Below are 20,966 nucleotides of genomic sequence, written 5' to 3' on the forward strand. Positions count from 1 at the left end.
GCTACACTAAAACATGGAAAATTTTAAAATTCAACACCTGAACTTCTTTCAAAGAATTATTTCCTTAGAATACAAAGCGTTTCAGGTGGTTTGGTTTTCCTACTCTTAGCCTACATGTGGCTAAAATGTAAAAGGTTTCTCCTGGAGGGCTGGAGCGATATTAATGGAAAGGTAAAGGCGATAGTTTTTTTTTTAATGGCAAAAGGTGTGTCCCCTTTGGATCATGCAGATTCAAAGCTACTTTCAGGGTATTTAGCATTTTATTTAGCAATATTGTGGCTGGAAATGGGGAAAGCCAGCTGCAGCATTTGAACCATAGAAATTAAGATGATTATATGTCTCCACTTTCTCACAATTTAAGCCAAACTACCATCTCACGCATTTGGAGGCATCATCTGCAGAGTAGCGATTGGGGTTTGGAGCTCTGAGAATGTTACACATGCGTCTGTCAATCACAATGTTTCTCCCCATTATTTTAGCATCAAATAATTAATTAAAACCAAAGTTAGTGGAAAAAATGAGCATTCTAACACATCATTGTGATAAGAACTACCTACAATGTCAGAAACTGGGAAAATAATTTGACATGTACTTAAACTTTTTATTTTTGTCCATGTCCCATCCACTAACATGGAGGAGGAGGAGGTGTTTATGACTTGAACTGCAGCCAGCCACCAGGTGGCAATCAAGACGCTTTGGCGTCACTTTTGAGGAGCAGTCATGTCATCCATCTTTACGTACAGTCTCTATGGTTTGACCTGTGTTACCTAACGCTAACAGACACCCAAGCTTGAAGCCTGAGATCTGATGGCTACGTGGCATAAAGACCTTTGGTTAAAAGAAGGATGCTGTTTGCTTGATGCCTTAGAACCAGTTCTGAGGTCTGATTTCCAGAACTGGATGCTCTGTAAAAGAGCCACATTAAAAAAAACTGCCAATACGAGAAGTGAGGGATCTTGTGATACATTGCAGGCCAATTTGATGCATTGGACCTCAGTACAGCACCATGTCTGCCCTGACTATCAATCATGCAAAACAGTGGTACTCACTCCTGAGCCTGAACCTCTGTGACCTAAACCTCATCAACTTAAAGGGAACCATCCGTTGTTCAACTGAAAACATTGCTCTGAATCCAAAACAGATGATGGAAGGGTGAGTGAAGTGTTTGAGTCCACAAAACACTTTTGGAGTCTCAGGGGTAAACAGTGTTGCAGCCAAATACAATACAATTGATGTAACTGGGGATTCCTTCTTCAGCCGAAATAACACAACAGTAAAAAAATATAAAATGCCTCCATACTGCTCGTGTGCTGTCATCCAAGTGTCTGGAAGCCCTGACACGGCGTCATTCACAAATGTTGTAAGCCTAAATGTTGTTTACCCCTGAGACTCGCTGAACTATCCCTTTAAGGTTTAAATGGTTTTGGAGAAAGATGTATCGGTCCAAAGATGGAACCATGTGGAACACCACAAAAGAAAAAAATATTGGCACAAAGGTAATGAAAAGCATCTGTACACTGAATACCCATCATGCAATGCTAACTCTTATGACATTTCATAATGATATAATTTATACTATATGATGATGGATGATTCGTTAATCTAAATAAGAGGTAGATCGTGTCTATGATGTTGTTGGTTGTAAAGTTGTGACATCATGATGACATTACTACAATACGATCATGAAAAATGTGTCGATCCATCCATATGATTTGGGTCATGTCATATAGACATGCATGTTGTCATTACTTTTTTTTAACTTTGTAATCACGTTACCTATCATATGACATCATGTGATGTAAAAACAAAAACCCAATGTTTTTAAATTGTTAACCATTGAGAGACACTCAAAAGTCAATCATCGAGAGATACCCTCCCAAGTAATTTTCCTATCGAGTTATCACACACACAAACACACAGTTGTGAAAACACCCTGTTTGTGCAGCTATACCAGTGTCAAGAGGATTTTTTGACTTGACACAAAGATACTTCCCTAATGTCAATCCTTCCTCATTAGAAAGCAGTGATGAGGTCAGAATAATGACCCTCATCCTAAAAACATGCACTATCATGTGATTACATCACAACAAGCTGTTGATTCAGTGGAGCGCATCCAATTAAAATCAACAAGAATCTTTATTTAGATATATGACATTTTATAGCAAATATTTCTGCATCCAGGCAGCTGTGAGCTGTACACCCACAATAACCTGTTGATATATGTCTTCATTAAGAATTCCGTACACATTAAAGCAGTTCATGGTGGATATCACAAGTCATTTTCTTGAATGGCATGACTGGCCTTGCAGGTGGTGGGCCAGCTCACACAAACAGGAGACGAGTAATTTCCCTTGACACAAACACAGAACGGGCTATTTTCCCTAAAATGTATAATTACCATTATTTATTTGAAATATATGCAACAGCTCCAAAACGGAGATAAATATTTATCATAACTGCTGGAAAATATCACAAATATTAATTCTAGCATTTCAATGGTATGATGTGAATGTTTGTATTATACTTAATTTAAATTGATGATTTTTGAGAGACTCATCGAAACAATTCTTTCAAGAAACATGGAAATGTGTTTTTATTAAATAAAGAATAAATACAATAAAACGTTAATGTTTAAATAAGTCATTATGACACCTGAAATGATCTCTAAATGTGTGATTATTAAGCAAATGTGCACTGTGAAGTTCTACTGATTCAAAGGGATGAGTGATATGTGGGTGGTGGGCCGTCAGTGTAGTTACACGAGTTAAGACAGCAGCGCTCTAACTTATGATGTAACAATTTAATGTACACGTCACACACTCAGAAATAGTTGATAAGTTGCAGTGATATGTGAACAGATTGGCTGTATAGGCAAACAGGCAACATGGATACACGCATGCACACATAAACACTTTCAAATGTCTGCTTGAAATCCTTTGACTGCACTAAAACCACAGACAACTACAATGTTTTTGTTGCAGCACAACACTTCATGTCAAAATCACACAAACGTGTATGATTGTATAAAATCATTAATTCAACGACAAACTAAATCTTGATAGGTATTGAAAAGATTAAATAACGAATCGTTTTGGCACCTTTGTGCTCTACTGCAGACGGTTCATGGCAGAAAAGTGTCAATGTTGTGCGGAAATTTGGTAAACATGTTTATAACCTGCGGTGTGAGTGCATACCATTGGGTTAAAGCTTAAAGCTTTATGTAAACAAGGATCTGGAGAGATATAGTACTGACAGCAACCAAGGACCAAAACTCTGTTAACATCACTGGGAAATGAGATCAGGTTAAATAAGTTTTGAATCAGCATGAATCAAAGCTGCATTGAAAACCTGTTTGTTGTTTTGCTGAGTCACTACTTTTATGCGACAGAATGCTGCCACCAAGTGGTGAACAAGAGAAAGTTTAAACTGGCATCAATACAAAACCAGGCACTATACTGTCCTTTGTGTCTGAGTCAGAACTCTGCTGTGTTCAGTAAAACTCTGCATGGCACATATCAGCAAACTAAAATAAACTTGAGCAAAAAATGTCATTCATTTGCACTATATATGGCAATTGTTGTTATGTGAAATTCGATTTTTATTAGCCATACTATTTATTCATATGAATAAAATAATTTGAACTTAATCACTGCAGGCTTTTAAATCAACATTAAAACGGGTGCATGAAGTTAATTTAAGTGGTAAAATAGGTCATTCTAGTCCGTCAGAAAAATGTTTGACGAAAATTGAATAATAATAAAACAACTGATTTGTTGTATAATTATTCTCTATCATCACTGTAAAAACACATAGTCAACTAATGCAGGAGAACACAGCACAAATGCATTGGACGACTCCTCTGTCCTGTGTGCTCACTGTGGTGCAACAGAGTATCCTGAGCTGTACTGTCCCAAACCCTTCACTTTGTGTTTTGCTCTATTGTGGTGAATCATGGAGTCACAGAATCTGGAGTGAGCTCAGTCATGCAACCAGTGGAGTCCTGCATTACACACACTGCTGCTCACAGGACTGCATGTCATGTGCCTGACGTAGCAGCTGTCTCTAGTCATATCTCGCAGGTCTGCTCAAACTATTTCAAAATGATCAAATCAAACAGCACAAGGGAACATTGATTAGAGAAAATGCATCTGAGTACAGAAGGAGACAGCCGAGCTTGTATTGTTTGTTAAGTCGTCCTGACAACAGAGCCACAGGGTTTCTTCAAATGAGCAGTGGCTAAATGAGGATTAAAAAACACCTAAGTACAGAGTCAACTGGCTACACAGGTATTAGGATTTTTATATTGAGAGCAAAGCAGATCATTTTCCTGAATTTAAACATCAGTTGCTACACAACACAAAAACTTTAAAATAAGCCTCTTATACACACAATAACATGGCACCTTCTAAGCTCATGCTACCCAGACAATGATGAATGAAAATACTTTGGCAGTAGATAAAATGTTCCCTTTTAGAATGGCACTAAATCTCTGGGTGGGAATCACATTTCATCCAAATATTCAGGGGAATGACTCTGAAATTGAACTAAAGGGGTTTTGATATGTTTCAGGATTGCTTTTGAAAAATTAAATGACACTATTTTTAACAGATCTATGTGATGATATTATTCTGTGGCTTCATCTATCAGCATCATTGCACAACTTCATTTTCACTCAACTCTTCCCCTGACTGACTGACTGACTGACTACAGGTTGCTTTCTTGGGTGCCATTGGAGGATATGGGGTGTAGACCTCCGTTCTCGTTCAGTCTCTTGGCTCGGTAAGTTTCATAGTGAATGTTATGAGTGACCTCCTTCAGATCCTGGAGGTGGGACCTGAGAAAAAGGAATACACAAACACAAACACAGAGGGAGCATGTTATTAGGTTCTTATGTATTTGGAACAAGGAGGCATCTGTGTTCATGTGTTTCTGAAATATAGTTAAGTGATTTTATGTTTTAGTTGAATATAGTGCTGAAATTCTGCCAACTCCAAAAGAAGAACTGGATTTAGAAAGTAATTCAAACTATGGGAATTTGTAAAAGTGTAAAATGTATAATTCACATCCTCTCACAAACTATATTGATAGCTATTTATTATCAAGTTTAAGTTATTTTTGCAAAAAATGGTTTGATGATGTCATCTTAGGAATCATTGATTTAAAAAAAAATATATATATATATATGACCAATGTCAATCTGTCAAATCCTTATCAAATGTCATAGCGTCTAACTGCTCATTTTGTCAAGTTTATCAATTTAATTTAAGATTTCAATACTTACTACTTAAAACACCTTTTCTTACCTGATCAGGAAATCTCTCAGCTGAGCAAATTCACAATGGTTGGGATTTTCAACTGCAACAAAAAGAGAAAGAATCAAATGTCATATCTTGTATTTCAGGTGTTTTACTTAGACAAACAATATCCTGACTGTATGGGACTTCTTAAGAAAGCCCATGTCACCCACCTTCCACGATTCCCCATGCTGTCTTCCTCCCCAGAACCCGTTTGCCATTCACTTGATATTCTTTGTCACTGCCGACCACAGCGAAGGGCATCGCCTCCTGTGGACAAACGTTCACACTGTTCATTGTGCTGAAGACAGTTTCTCACAAGGTTCATGAAATGAAACAAACGCACAACATTTCCCTGAGTCCTGACATTATGTTCAGAGGAAGCAGAGCATGAGGGTGAGAGAGAGAAGAAGGGAGGGGTAGGAGTCATTGTCTGGAAGAAAATCATGGGACAACAGCGTGAGACAGAACCAGCAGAAGAACCACTTACCCTGATCTTATCATTGTCGCTCTTGTCCTCCATGTCCTCATCAAACTCTTTCTGTGGGTAAAACTCAATCCCACTCATCTCCAACTCCTTTCTTACCTACAGCAAGATACAACAGAAAAAAACACGACATCTTCATCCTTCATCCCATTACTTTCTACAGTTGTATGTGCTTTATCACTATTTGTCTTAGATTCTAAACATATTATTATAAAGATATTGTATTAGTTGGTTGTCTTTGATATTTTGTTCATTTGTTATTTTGATTCGCCCTTAGTGAAGCGCTTTAGAACAGATTTAAGTGCAAGAAGGTCCAAACACATCTGACATGTGTCGTTAAATCAAACGAAACTCTGAATTAATGAATCCAATAAGTTATATCTGATATCTTGATATTCTATACATACACAAAACAAACATATATTATAAAGATCATCTGAACTATATTTTAAAACTTGGATTAAATGATATTTTTGTCCACATGAGGGCAGTGAAAACCAGCTGAAAACACAGGATTGACATATCATCACCTTGTTAAGTCAATATGATGAATAAACAAAGGCTTGTTTAAACATCCAGTGGATGCAGAGTAACATCAACATTTAATTGGATTAATTTTTCTCGCCAACTGAAAAAACTAAATCTAATGTTCACTCTATTCTGAAATTGGTTTAAGTCTTGACCAGTAAAACTCAAAGAGTTAATAGACGCTACGAAATTCTGTAGAGCGGAGGGGAACTGTAGCAATAGGTGATTATTCTCTGTAGCTATTCATTTCATATCGTATAAGGTAATTTGAGTTATTTCTATGCTGACTTTTCTCGTTTACATATCAGACGATGTTTACACTGAAACTAGTTTCCCTGCAATAAGCCGAATTTATTTCCATCTTCACTGGGACAATCTTAAACTCACCCGCTGTTTGAAATCCTGTCGCTCCTCAATGGTCATTGTGTCTGCTTTGGCAATGACAGGGATAATGTTGACTGAGTGACTCAAGCGCTTCATGAACTCGATGTCTAGCTGCCGAAGACTAAGAGAGACATGACAGAGGAGACAGGGAAGTGAGTTGGTGGGTATATTTATGAACCCTGATTCTTCTTGAGAGCTTGCACGCAGGGTAACAAATAGCAGAGGGAGGCACAGGGATTTTATTAGTCATCTCTCATACCTTTCCCTGGTCTTATAGCAATTACAAAATATTTCCAGTGCGAATGCTTTGGAAGAGTTGGGCTTATAACTGCAGAAAGGTTACGTCGCAGTTCTTGTTTGACTGCACACAAAACGTCCTGTCTGTCTCGATTACTCCCGGCTAAGAAGGATCATATACAGCGGCCATAACACACAACAGACTGTATCCGTTCATCCATTAAAAAGCAATTTAACAGCTGTCAGCCACAGCTAATTGTCAAGTGTTCAGAGGAGACATAGAGGTATGTGTTGGCTGTAATATAAAGCAGCACTAATGTCATCAGGCTTTACTGATGGGAATTAATGTGTGTGTGTGTGTGTGGGTCTGCAGTTGGTCTGACTGATCACTTTACTCATCTCTTTATTCAACTCACGAGTGTCCAGTTGGGGAGATGAAGTAGAGACAGCAGTGCACCCTGAAGTCGGGGATGCGTTTTTTCCTGGTGATGTTGACTTCCTCCTTTAGGAACTTCTCATACTGCTCGTTGATGTACTTGAAAATGGGCTCCCAGCTTCAAATACAAGAGAAACAAGTGAGCGTGGGAGAAAAAATGTTAGTTGAGAAAGTCTTTTGGGGGAAATTGGACTAAATATAAAACATTTTTTGCAGAAAAGTAGTTAATAATGAAGATATTTATCAGGCTTTATTGATCCAGGAGTTTAAAAACCCACCAGTTGTCATTGTTGATTTGGTCCCCAAAGCCTGGCGTGTCAACGAGTGTCAGCTTCATCTTCACTCCACCCTCCTCAATGACTGGAAAAAAAGAAAACTCATTAATCTGTATTTAATGTGTATTTGATAATGGAAATGTCCACACAATGAAAAACTACAAAGACACTCAGAGTGCACAGTGCACACACTCTGCCAAGGCCCAACAGTCCCCTCGTGAACCCATATTTAAATTCACTAGATCCAGTTTTCTAATTTGGATCCGCACCAAACACTCATAAATAACAGTCCTCGAAACACGGATCTGCCCCCTGATCCAGATCCACACCAAATCTTCCTTGAGTCATTGCCCCACCCCTCCACAACATTTAATGGAAATTGGTTGAGTAGTTTTTGCGTAATCCTGCTAACAAACAAACAAGACAAACACTAGAATGGCTCTCAGTAGAGTGCATACATCCACCAAGGCCCAATAAGGCAGTGTGTGTGTATGATCGTGAAAACAGTAGCAGCCAAACACTGAGTCCAGTCCAGTCCAAGGGTTTGACACATCACCACCACTCTGATAACTCATCAAGGACATACTGTATGTAAATTAAGCTCAGCGTAAGTCGACTCTATGACTCATTTACTCACAATTCTCTCTTTGGATCGCCTCGTTTTTTTCTAGTCGGCTGACTGTAGGTGTTTTCATTAGTCCAATCAGAATTCGCCACAATCAGCCAATCATCTTGTTGTTGTCTGTCCACTCTTTATTGCGATTAGCTGTGATTTCAGTGATTATGTGCAACCTTCCTCCTCCCCCTTCACCTCCACTCCACTCATCATCACACTCAGATCTTCAGCACGTTCTCTCTATTCCATCAACCACCACTAGTGTCTAGACCCCTGGGGGGGGGCATGAGCGCCAAAGCAATATAATAAACAATAAAATTAGTTCAATCTCTCCCGAACTGGAATGCCAGATCTGTCCCATTAGCAGTCCCGGATGTCATGATAAGCACAACACTGTGTGACACAATCAACAGTCACCAACTGATTTCTTAAATGTCGTACAAAGCTGTCTGCCAAAGTGTCACATTGGGGGAGGGGTGCCACTGTCAGAATAGTTTTTAAATGTGACACACAATGACTTTAAAATGGATCATTAAACAATGACCCCGAGTTAATTCACTCTGACTGTTGCTGCTCAGTTTATTCCAGCAGGAAGCCTGTTTGTCATGGAAGAATTTCAGAAACACGTTTTATGAGGAAAATTCATCACACCACTGTCAATAAACCATTTTAGGCTTTAAATTCACCGTTATGAAAAGTCTAACTCTTATTAGACAAAATAAACTAACAAAGCTTAAATCTATAAAACACTCTGTCAAACCTCCTTTTACCAACTGCAAAATGTGTTTTTCATTTGAAATGTCCTATTTTTTTTAATTTATGGAAATGGAAGACAAACGTAGACTTGCTGGATTAAAGTCTACACTCTGAGAAAGAATAAAAAAATGAAAAGACTTTCTGATGCACCTGTGTTACTCCCAGGACTGACTCATTTCCATCAAGTTAAAGCTGTCAACAATCCAGAGGGACTCGGTAGGTCAGGAACAATCTGTACCGACAGATGACTACATTCTATCTGTCATGAAGAAGTCAGTGTTTTAGTCATGATGGACTTTAAACAAATAACATTGCAGAATCTCAATGATCATAATTTCATTCTACCAAATGCTATAAATCACAGCTGATGTCAACAGCCGTGCCTTTATGTAGAGGTTCTCCATTTTTACTCAACCAACGGCCACCTACAAGAAAGAGGGAATTCAGGGGACCCCTCGTGTATGTCCCTTGGAATGCTTTGACTTAGCCTACTTGCATACCTCATTGCAGATTCCTATATGCATTTACAGATTCTATTACATGTTTACAAATATGATAAGAAACAAATTGGATTGCGTTTTCACAAATCTCCACACACACAAATCTTGTGAATCTCTCTCTCTCTCTCTTTACTCACCATGAGACACTGATTTGATCTCCACAGTTTTGGGTATCTTGTCATCACGGGACCATCCTGCGCTCCTCCTGCTCACCTGGGACTTGAATAAGGTGTTGACAAGAGTCGACTTTCCCAGACCGCTGTGACCTGAGACGAGAGGGAGGGCCACACATGTGAGAGAAAATGAGACGCTGAAACTGTGCAGGTGTAAGAGAAGATCCAGAGACAAATCCCACTGTGCCTTACCGACTACCATGATGTTGAAGTCAAATCCTGTCTTCATGGTTTTCTTCCTCATCTGCTCAATGATGGTGTCGATGCCAATGTATCCCAGCAGTGTGGACCCCCCACCAGAGCTATGGGAGCCAGTGTGGCCATGACCTCCGCTGTGCGCTGCAGCGTGACCCCCACTATTGCCGGCACCGTGGCCCACGCCATGGCCAATACCATGACTGGCTCCGGAGGCATGACTCCCAATTGGGACTGGAATACCACTTGGTAGGGGAGCAGGGACGCCGACGCCTCCTCCGATGCCCGGCCCCTGGGGTGGGAAGGGGCTCGAGGGGGAAGGAGCCCCCACATTTGGGGGCTTGGCAGGGACGGCAGGTTTAGGTCTCACTTCTGGAGGAACTACGTCTGACATGTCTATGGAGAAAATAGAGAAGACAATAATAGGACTTTTTCATGACCAGAAAAATCTGCTTCATTAGTAGAAGTAGGTCAGAAGAGCGGGTTAGGCCTCTCCTCCCTTTACGCTCTACATTTAAGAAGTGGGTTGTTGCAGTTGGCTTAAAATTACAATAATACACGTGCTCTCATGTACGTTCCTTGTTTCTAAAAATAGATGCTGTTGATTTTTTGTATAAATATAAGATTGGTGAAGATCTAATCACATTTCTTCAACTGTCTCAACAACATCATTGAAGTTCCGGTATCAGCTCATTTGGCAACCAATTGCTTTCTTTTAAGTTCAAACTTTAAAGTATCAACCAATACATTTCTTTTAAAAACTAAGGTTTGCATAAGCATTACATTGATATATATTTGACTTTAATTATATTGCTATTGATGAAAATTATAGGCCGATAATTATTAACTTTATTCACTGTCTGCGTTATATAATTTACAGAGAGAAATTACAATTATAACTGCAACTGTGTGATAAGAACATATCTTCGTCACAGTATTGGCAGATACCCAGAGTTTAAGTATGAGTCTTAGAAGAAACATTTCAGATTGGTGCATCTCTGTGTGTAACTTCTTCAGACTGTGATCAGTAGAACTGCAACAAATCAATTAATCAAATATTCAATCAGCAGATACATTTTCAGCAACTATTCTCATAATAAGTCAACTGTTCTAAGAAAACCTGCACAAAAAAAGTCCAACACTCCCGTTTGGTGCCTTTGACACCACAGTATTTTTTCTGAATCAGCTCCTGAAGTGAAGCAAACGGTGCAGACAGATGGTAACAGTATCAGACGTGAGGCCAAGGCAGGTTGTGCAGAGCCTCGGCCCTCCAGGGTCTACACATGGAACCGCCTGCTGCCACGCTCTAAGTCAGCGTAGCCAAGCCACAGTCATAGATACAGATCATACAGGTCACTGAAGAAATGGCTGTCACTTCGATTCACTACAGCAGACCTTCAGCTGTGCTCACTGCACCCCCCCACCCACCCCCGCATGAAGGGACTGTCTACAACGTCTTGTTGGAAAGTCACATCAACAACCACAATATAATGCAAAACAAACAGAGAGACACAATACAACTAAAAAGACTCAAATCAACCTGAAAACACAAACACAAGCAGACACAAAACATCCACAGAGAGGCACGATACACCCACAGAGACTCAAAGCAACCACAAAGAGACAGGATACAACCACAAACAGACATAATACGACCACAAAGAGACAGGATACGATCACAAACAGACATAATACGACCACAAAGAGACAGGATACAACCACAAACAGACATAATACGACCACAAAGAGACAGGATACAACCACAAACAGACATAATACGACCTCAAAGAGACAGGATACAATCACAAACAGACATAATACGACCACAAAGAGACAGGATACAATCACAGAGACTCAAAGCAACCTCAAATGGACATGGTACAACCACAAACAGACATGATACGTCCACCAGGAGACACAATACCACCACAAATGCAAAATGACCACAAAAAAAATTTGTGTAAAAGAAATCTGTTTCAAAGAGCAGCTATTATTCAACATTCATTCAAGTTAGAGTATTGAATTTAGCCTATTTGTCATTTATTGTCAGTAACAATGTTACTGTAGATAATGTTCTATTTATTCCTGATGAGAACCAAGGCTTTAAATTTCAGTCTTGACACTAGAGCTGCAACATTTAGTTTGGGTTAGTCCATGAGCAACTGTTTGATAATAACCTCTGCCAATGAGGTTATGTCTTTGCCCCTGTCCATTTGTTTGTCAGCAGGACAACACTGAAACCACGGGGTGGATTTCCATGAAACTTGGTGGAGGGATGGGACATGAGCCAAGAGGCAGAATTAGGATTTTCTTTAATCACTTGATTTAACATTGTAAGATGCATGTTTTTTTTTAACAACCTCCCGGCGAATAATTCATGGAGCTTCAAGGAGACAATCAGGCCTATTTAGAGGACAGATACTGTGAATGTGATATCTATGGGCCTTGGTGGAGGAATGGGCTCTGCTATGCTATGTGTCTTCTTGAATCTTTGTTTACTTCATATTTGAGGTAAAAACGTCAATAACTTGATGACTCCAATGTGAGTTTCTTCTGTATCCACATACATTCAACTGTATATTTTAGGGTCTGGACTGTTGACTGGACAAAACAAGACATTTGAGGTGCTCAGGAATATTGTGATGGAAATGTTCTTCTCATTTAGGAGTAAATGATTGCCAGGTTTATTGACCATGAGAATAAACATAAGCTGCAGCCATACTTAACACATTTATATTCCTGTCCTTTACATCCGTGCACCAGTCTGACCTCACCTTATCTCACACTTTCTAAACCCTCCCTGCTTCACATGTACATTCACACATGAACAGAATGAGAGCATCGTTCGTGTCCCGCTGCAGAGACACACAGGACTGAGACAGACACCGGCTGCTGATGCTCTGCAGACACGGAACCTGTTCCCCTGAGAAAAGACGCCACGCCGTGTCAGAAAGCAGCGTGTGTGTATTCTGATAGAAAACACTGGTTGTCTCCATCACAGCCTGTCGCCCCCATTGTCTCTGTGCAGCCATGCTGTGTAACAGCCGCTAGCTGCAGCAGCCGCACGTTAGCTGCTAGCTGCGGCGGTGGGCTCGGCACGTAAAGACGTCACACTCACCGACCCCCGTTCAACCGACGGTGGAAATGTGCTGGAGGTGAGGACGAGCTTCTTCTTCTCCTTCACTGACCGAGCTGATGCTGCTGCGACCCCCGCGACGAACGACGTGTAACCGGAGAAAACCGGAGGAGTTGCGGTCATGAGTCTGCTCCGGTCCTTCTCCTCCCTTCAGCCCCCTCCTCCGTTACCACGGCGACAAGAGGAGAGGGAGTGGGGAGATGCAGCGCGCATGCGCAGTATAACGGTTCCAAAAAGGGAAGTTTTCCCAGGATTATTTACAGGGGATATTTTACATTAGGTAAAAAACGACCAGTCTGACCTGGAGCCATTATTCAAAGTTTTCATGTAAGAGTGGAAGACGTGAATCCTTTACTGAAGCACAGAGACAATACGTATTCTGCTCCCTTACTGAAAGCTCCAGTGAGTAAGATTTAGGTGAAAGGGATCTATAGGCACAAACTGAATATAATATAATCCTCATGATGTTTTCAATCAATCAATCAATCAATCAATCAAATGTATTTATATAGCACGGTATCACAACAAACAGTTGTCTCAATGTGCTGCACAAAAGTCCAAGATCTTAAAAAGGACAAAATCCGACTTGTTCCACACCGAGCAAGCATCAGCAACAGCGGGGAGGAAAAGCTCCCAGGTGGAAGACACCGCGCAAAGAACTAGTGTGTTTCATCAAAATTGTATAAATTGTTGTTTTCTCTACTCTAGAATGAGCCCTTTATGTTTAAATACTTTATATTTACATCAGGAGTCGTTCTCTCCAATGTTTTTTACAGTAGCCCAAATTGGACAAACTCAACATCTTTTCAGTTTTCATGACAACTGAAGGCTTCCAGAGATTCTCTCTCATGATTGTGATGTGTGTGTTTTGTATTTTATTTTATTTGGATTTTTAAATAAGCAGTTACTGGTTTCTGCCATAGCCCACACATGTTTTTAACATTTCATTTATATATTTCCTATTTTACGAAACTGAAATTAATTTGATGGTTCACTGATATTTAATAGAGAGAAGGGTGCTGCTTTCATTCCCACTACCCAACCTGAACACCTGTTCTTGAACAATGCAACTTTGTTGAGCGAGTACGATCTCCTACAGGAAGTGTGTAACTAACTGTCGGTCTCAGCTTGTGGGCAGCAGTGGCTCAGGAGTTAGCACAGGTCGTCCACTTACCAGAAGTTTGGTGGTTTCATCCCAGCTCCAATACAAGTTAAGGTCCTACATTCAAAAATATTATCAGCTAAATGTACTTAGAGTATTAAAAGTGAAGAAAAGTATTTGTCTTGCTCCTAATGCATTTTCACTGTGCATGTAATAGTGAGGCCTCCCACTCCTACAGAAGGGCAGTGTGCAATGTGTTGTCAAATAATAGTATGTGTACTATGTGTGTGTGTAAAGGGACAGCCAGTATAAATATTAACAGCAGATACTGTGTGTCTAAGACACATTTCCTTCACGATAAGTAAAGCTCACCTTATTCCTTCTTATATTTTACTTAATAATGCACCATCGCTTACGCTACATTTTACTGTTTGAGGTGGAATTAGTTTGAACTAGTAAAATATTATGAGGAAATATCAGTGATTCCTCCTCTGGACCTTTGAAGAGTCTTGAGATTATTTGTGGGAAAGAAAAGTAGTAAAACAAAGCTCTGCTGCACAAGTTCACTTTTTTGTTCCGGACCTTTCTCTAATCGTTACCTTTGTATATTTGAGACTTTAACCTTTTTGGATAATCTGAAATGAAAGTATTTAAAGGTGAGAGGAAATACCAACAACTAACAAACCAAAAAAGGCCTGACACTGGTGTAATATTAAAAAATGCATTAAATCTGGAAACCACTGAGTCATTATACCGTGAATGGCCTCATCATAGGTCTATGATTCTCATTAGAGAGATGCAGACACCTTATTAATACTTGTGTGTGTTTTTAATCTCTGTCCTGTGATATTTTAGCAGGATTTAAATTAGAGAAATTACACAGTATTTGCAGTGTAGCTGTGGTAAAATGATTCCTCACAGTGTGGCAGTACTCACACTTTATCTCTGAGTTGCTCTCCTGTCGCCAGTCTGTTCCCCTCTCTGCATGTTTTTGTTGTGTTTGCTTGTTTGCATGGCGAGCTGTTTTGGCATGTCCTTGTGCTATATTCACTCTGATAGAGTCTTCTAACAGATGCCGTCACGTCTCGCTACAGCACGTCTGTTACTCTGCTGATAAGCAGTGGCGTCTTAAATCCCTCTGCTCTCCTCTTTGGCCACCCCCTCATCTGAATTCCTGCCCCCCTCTTAGAAAATAATTGAACTCCTACTCGACACAGATTAAGAGCACAAGACACGAAAGAGTCCCTGTCATGTGTATACTCTGATGGGTTTGTTGACTTTGCTGAGTAAAAGTGGTTTGGATGTGTATGTACTCACCCACATACACTGAGCCTGGGTAATACATAGTGACGTAATAAGGGTCCTCTGCTTCCTCCATGATAAAAGCTCTGTTTGCATGAGAGTAATCCACTTGGTTGATTACTGCTGCTGGTGTCGTCTCCTCTGGTCTCTGGTAAACTCTGCTCTGCGGCTGCAACGGCAGGTCAGAGACCCCCTTTGAACCGCTGCCAGAGCTGTTTGAGTTGAATGGGCAGCGAGCCGCAGAGGGGGGCCAGCTCACAACACATTTCTCTGAGGGGTGTTCTAGTAGCTTTGAGAGCACGCTATGGTGATCAGGTGGGGCCAAAATATCTGTTTGATTCAGCCACATGTCACTGAGGTTCACCTCTTTGTGGTTTTTATTTCGCCCCGTGGCTTCCTCGTGATCTGACAGATGTTTTTTTGATGTGGTGCTCTCAGCAGGGGCAGGCCAAGGTCGGGAGGCCTCCTGAGTCTGAGGCGCCACCAGACACGTCTTGAGTCGAGTGTGTACATGCTGAGAAGCCTTCGTTCTCTGGTCGATGTCTCTTGATAGGCAGCTGTAATCCTTTGAGAAACAGTCAGACCGGTTTACTGTGCCATGTGCATCCATCGTGACAGCCTGACTTGGGGCCTTCGACCAGATTCTGTGTCTCTGCTGGGATGTGACATGATGCGATCCTCCCGTTTGTGTGGGCGAGGAGCTTCCTGTTACTCTCCTTGTATACTTTTCATCCCCGGGTCTCCTGAGATTTAAACCTGATAGAAATGTTGTATCCACTTTTGTTTTATCGCTCAAATCAAATGGTCTCCTCCTTGTCTGGATATTGGGTGAAACAGTTGACTGACTCTCAGGAGGCGCTGTGCGAAGTAAAATTTTATGAGTCAGCGGTAGAGCTGTATTTCTCTCAGAGTACATTTGTTCATATGATTTGTTATTTGAAGCCAAAGCTGCAGTTTGAGTGTGATATCTATTCTGAGGGTAGTCTGTACACTTGCTTTGAGTTGCCAGTCCATCAAACACTGTCTGAGACTCTCTGTGAACAACATTAGACTTAATCCCCTCAGACTCTGATGAAAGAAACGTCTGTGTACCTGTCGCTCTACTTGGCAGAAACTCCTGCTGCTGTCTGATGTTTGACTTTGGTTTTGGGATTGAAGAAAAGTCTGAATTCCTTGGTGGAGGCTTTGGTTTATCTTTTGAAATGTTTTTGCCTTGCAGTGAGCAGGAATCCAGAGACATGGCTGCTTGTTTCTGAGACTCAGAGTGAGTGAGATGTTGAGACCCTCTGCTCATCATGGGGAATCTTCTCGTGAAATCCAGTAAAACCTCTTGGTCGAGAACTTTATGCTTTGCCTCATTTGAAAAACTTTCTTTTGGCTCAACTTCTGTATTCGAGATGTTGATAGATCTAGCACGTCTCTCTGTTGCAACAGGAGAGGGCTGCTTCCCATTCTCCCCTTGGCACAGGGACGTTGGAGATGGACTCAGTCGGGGTGTTGGGACGGTCAGAGTCGGAGATACACTTGGCTGCAGCTGAGGTTGGTGCAGTAACGGAGAAAGATCACTCCACTGTGAGGCGGGGAGATGGAGCGAATCACTTGGCTTTGGTTTCAGAGAGGTGGCAGTGGGAGAGGAATTTGGATTCGGAGCAGGACAAATGGAGAAACTGGGCTTTTTAGAAAAAGTTGGAGAGCTGCATGTTTTGGGTTTGGCTCTTGGAAGCGTTGAAGCTCTTTCTCCGTGGATTCTCTGACATGATTTACTCCAAGAAGGCTGACTGGATGTCTCAGAGGAACAAATTGGAACAAATGATCTGGAGCCAAAAGAGGGAGGAGTTGTGTGAACTACAAAATGAATTCAGTAAAATATTTACACTGTTACATAACAGTAAAGCGAGTTGGAATATGAGCTGCAACTTATCTTACCTGTCAGTGCTTCTCTGTTTTGTGTCGTGTTTTTCAGAGATGAGTCCCTTCTCATCAAATGACGGAATCTGAATCACTTTCTTTTTGATAACAGGAGAAGAGAGCGAGGGAGGCGGTGACAAACAAGCTGATGGATGTTCCCCTGTTTGTCTGGAAGATGAAGACACTTGAGGCATCAGAGGTGCCAGACGGTCATAAGCACTCATCCTGTTTTAGATAAATTAGACGAGAAGGCGATGAAAACAAAGAACAACAACAATAACAATGCCAGGGGTGAAAAAAGGAAAATCAAGTTCGAAGATAAATACTGAACTTTTGTCTCAGTCTGTGAATGAAATATTTAGATCCTTTATTTGGATAAAAATGGCAGCAACACACGCACACACATATATATTTGTTCTTAAATTTCACAACGCATGTTTCCATTATGTAAAATGATGACATGTAAAATGAATATAGCTGAGAATTAAATGTACTGTCAAAGTATAAAGTAGCATGCAAGGAAACTAATAATGTAAAGTGCAAGTACTTCAAAAATGTACTTGGATAACAGTGCAGTTACTGTCAAACACTGCAATCTGAAATATATTGCCACCATAAATTCAACTGAAAAACAAACATCTATGGACAAAACGTTTTTAAAATTGTGATATAAGACACAGACCTGCAGCCGGACGCGCTGTCGCTGTTGTTGACAGTCTGAGTGAGTGAATAAGTGAACGAGAGCAGTAGGAAGTGGTGGGCACACAAGTGCCATTCTCCCCATTCCTTGACACTAAGGCCTCACTGTTTCACTCCCACTCTGGTCACTTCTGTTGTTCGGCTGGTCGGACATCTGTCTGTGAAGTGTCAATGCGCCGTGTGATCACAGAAGAGGAAAAAGTAAAAAGTACCAATATAACAATGTAGAAACACTTAAATGCAAGTATGTTTTCTATATTGAAAAGTTTTCCCAAATTAAAGTAAGTTTATTATCATTAAAAGTGTACGTACTAGATGTAGACGTATAAGAAGCATGTGTAGAAGTATACAAAAACGTTAAATAGAGGGAATGTAGTTACCATGGCACAGATGTACTCCACAAATCTCAGGTATCATAATAACTTCATAATTACACAGACACATTAAACACAAATAATTGAGGGTTGAACAGTTTTATTTTTTATTTAACAGAAGAAGCATATGATCATCAAAAGAGGTCTGTTACACATCCCAGTTTCCTCACCATGCTGTCAAGTAAAGTTTTCACAATGAAAATCAAAAAATATACAATGGGAGCATTAACAAACACAACTTTTCTGTAATCTTGGTCCATCTAAGATAAACTTGGCACCTTGAATAAATTACTTGTATTTATTCTGCACATATTGTTTTATTAAAGTCACTACAGCATTTTGGCACGGTGGCACTGTAACAATCCACATGCATCTCAGCAGCGGCCATCACCACAGAGAGGATTTAAAAACCCTCATTGCACTTATGTCATTCACTTCACTGACTAAATGCACAATATAAGTCAAGTCCATGAAATACGTAAAGTGATTGTCGAATTACAAAATGTATGTAAAAGTTGGCACTAGTATAAGATGGCATGACATTTACAAACATTTCTAAAGGGCAACATGTCCTCCAATAATCTCACAATCTCTTTCTGCAGGTGGTCGTCTCCTCTTTGTGCATTTGAAAAAAAACTTTAAATCCCCACTACAGTTTTCCCTGATGTCTACAGTAAAAATCTACAGACATGAGAGGAAAGTTGGAATGATAGGACAGAGCTTGAAATATCAGATAATCTTAGCCTCCATCCTTTGTCTCTCCCATTTTCTTTCTCCATCTTTTAAGGTGTTGGCCTCCATCCCTCCCGTGTCCCGGCAGCACCCCTGTCCAGATGGCCCCTGCCGCCTCGCCCTCTTGATCATATCAGGGCATTGCTATCATCATCTCTGCAGTTCACGCTGGCCACCAGTGGGTGATGTCGGACTGTTTTGTTGCTCCACTTGTGGGCATCCTGCAGCCCAGGCTCTAGAAAGTACAGGCACGCTCCGAATCCTGCCAGCACCAGAACCGACACCAGCAGGTAGAGGGGGACGAACCAGTCGAGGAACAGCCAGGACATCACTGCTGTCAGGGGCAAAGGGAGACAGGAGGAGGAAGAGAGGACAGAAGAAAAAAATGGATAGATGAGGGGACAGGGGAGGAGAGACATGATGGAAGAGGGGATGGAGAGGAGAGATTTCGGGTGAGCTGAGTTGTACTTATTGCAAACACTCCCTCTCTGCTGGGTTCAGTGTCATGCATGACAAACTGCAGCATCTCAGTGTCCCATTATTGGCACTCGCTGCTCAGAAATCCCTGCTGCTCCCTCGTTACAATCACAAATACAGGACGAGGACAGGATTTCTCAACGCTCTGAAATTCATAATATTCAACTTGCAAAACAAACACAGTTGTTGAGCCCCTGCATTCAAAATAGTGCATGATAGTAGAGAGAAGCATGTTACCTGTAGACGCTGCTGAATCAGTGCAGTCTCTGTGCGTTTGAGGGTGGAAGTGATGCACGGCAGCTGAGAGTCCAGACAATCATCAGATCACTTCCAGCGCTGCAGCTCCCTCTGTTGCGTGTGAGACAGCGGAAGAAAAGCGAATCACAGGTGTTCTCTGAGAGGCACGAGAGACAGAGGAGGCTGCACGCTGCGGCTTCATCCTCCAGCTCCTGCCTCTGACGTTCAAAAGGGAGGGGTGGGGTTGCCATGACAACGCGGATGGCTGAAGAGGATGGAGGGAGGGAAAACTTATATAACTATAATCATTTTTTTGGGGTGGGTGATAGGGTTGGAGGAGGAAGAGAGAGGAGACGGGGGAGAAACAAGCCCCTCAGATGTCTCTGGATGCTCACAGCCATGCTGCCCGCTGCGTAAAATCAATTCCACTCCATTTAAACACAGAGGCCATCTCACAGTTTATGTGACATTGAGAGAGAGAGGGGGGGGGGGGGGGATATTTTCTTGTGAGACAGCTCCTCTCATATCTGCTCTGAAAGGTGGCAGCTGCAGCTTTTCATGGAGTCACTCCCATTAGTTTTTGTGTTTTTTTGTCTATCTGCTTCCAAGACAAAGGAGTGCATCCAGAGATGATGATGATGATGGTGATGATGATGATGATGATGATGATGATGGTGATGATGGCCTACATAATAAAAAGTTGTCACGTTCTTTTTAAGGCCATTTTTAGCTCCTTCTGCACAGGCAGCAGATTTGTGAAAAGCAGTTGAACAGATCAGCTCCACAGACAGAGCTGTGACATCTCCAAACAGAAAAGATGACACATGACATCCTGGTTCATGAGGTACATAATATAAGAGCGTATCACTCCAATTTTAGGTTCTGATTCCAGTAAATCTAAAAAACATGTCAGATCTTTTAACACCACGTGTACTGAAAGTGTCCTTTTAATGAGGCAAAAATCCACAAACCAAAAAGCACAGGAAAACTAGAGGCTGGGCTGACAAAACGTCCATAAACAGAAAAACACTGGGAAACTAGAAAAAGATTGAAAAGGGTTCAACTGAAACAAGCATAAAAAAACCAGGGAAACACAAAGAACTTACAAGTGCAGGATA

At 41.0% G+C, this 20,966-nt stretch overlaps 1 protein-coding gene across 3 annotated transcripts; it reads right to left on the reverse strand.

Moving 5' to 3' along the window:
* Positions 1 to 2,565: 2,565 nt before the first annotated feature.
* Positions 2,566 to 15,593, reverse strand: septin3 (septin 3). Of its 3 annotated transcripts, none has more exons than XM_020084323.2 (10): positions 15,056 to 15,214; positions 9,879 to 10,277; positions 9,651 to 9,779; positions 7,645 to 7,726; positions 7,347 to 7,484; positions 6,697 to 6,814; positions 5,785 to 5,880; positions 5,468 to 5,564; positions 5,304 to 5,355; positions 2,566 to 4,834 (listed from the first exon to the last, which is right to left on the reverse strand). In XM_020084323.2, the coding sequence occupies exons 2-10, from the start codon at positions 10,273 to 10,275 to the stop codon at positions 4,705 to 4,707; spliced, it is 1,239 nt and encodes a 412-aa protein (XP_019939882.1). In that variant the 5' UTR covers positions 10,276 to 10,277; positions 15,056 to 15,214; the 3' UTR covers positions 2,566 to 4,704. The 3 variants fall into 3 exon arrangements, with proteins under 3 accessions (XP_019939882.1, XP_019939880.1, XP_019939881.1); XM_020084321.2 differs by lacking the exon at positions 15,056 to 15,214 and adding an exon at positions 15,437 to 15,593 and having other exon boundaries at positions 2,782 to 4,834; XM_020084322.2 differs by lacking the exon at positions 15,056 to 15,214 and adding an exon at positions 13,000 to 13,141 and having other exon boundaries at positions 2,782 to 4,834.
* Between the last annotated feature and the right edge of the window lie 5,373 nt (positions 15,594 to 20,966).

Source organism: Paralichthys olivaceus, chromosome 8 (genome assembly GCF_024713975.1).
Source record: "Paralichthys olivaceus isolate ysfri-2021 chromosome 8, ASM2471397v2, whole genome shotgun sequence".
Taxonomy (NCBI): Eukaryota; Metazoa; Chordata; class Actinopteri; order Pleuronectiformes; family Paralichthyidae; genus Paralichthys; species Paralichthys olivaceus.

Coding starts and splice junctions, on each gene's coding strand:
- septin3 (XM_020084321.2), bottom strand. CDS start 15,497: ATGGAGGAAGCAGAGGACCCTTATTACGTCACTATGTATTACCCAGGC. Junction 10,278..15,436: donor CCCAGGCTCAGTGTATGTGG/GTGAGTACATAC, acceptor TTTTCTCCATAG/ACATGTCAGACGTAGTTCCT. Junction 5,881..6,696: donor GACAGGATTTCAAACAGCGG/GTGAGTTTAAGA, acceptor ATCTTGCTGTAG/GTAAGAAAGGAGTTGGAGAT.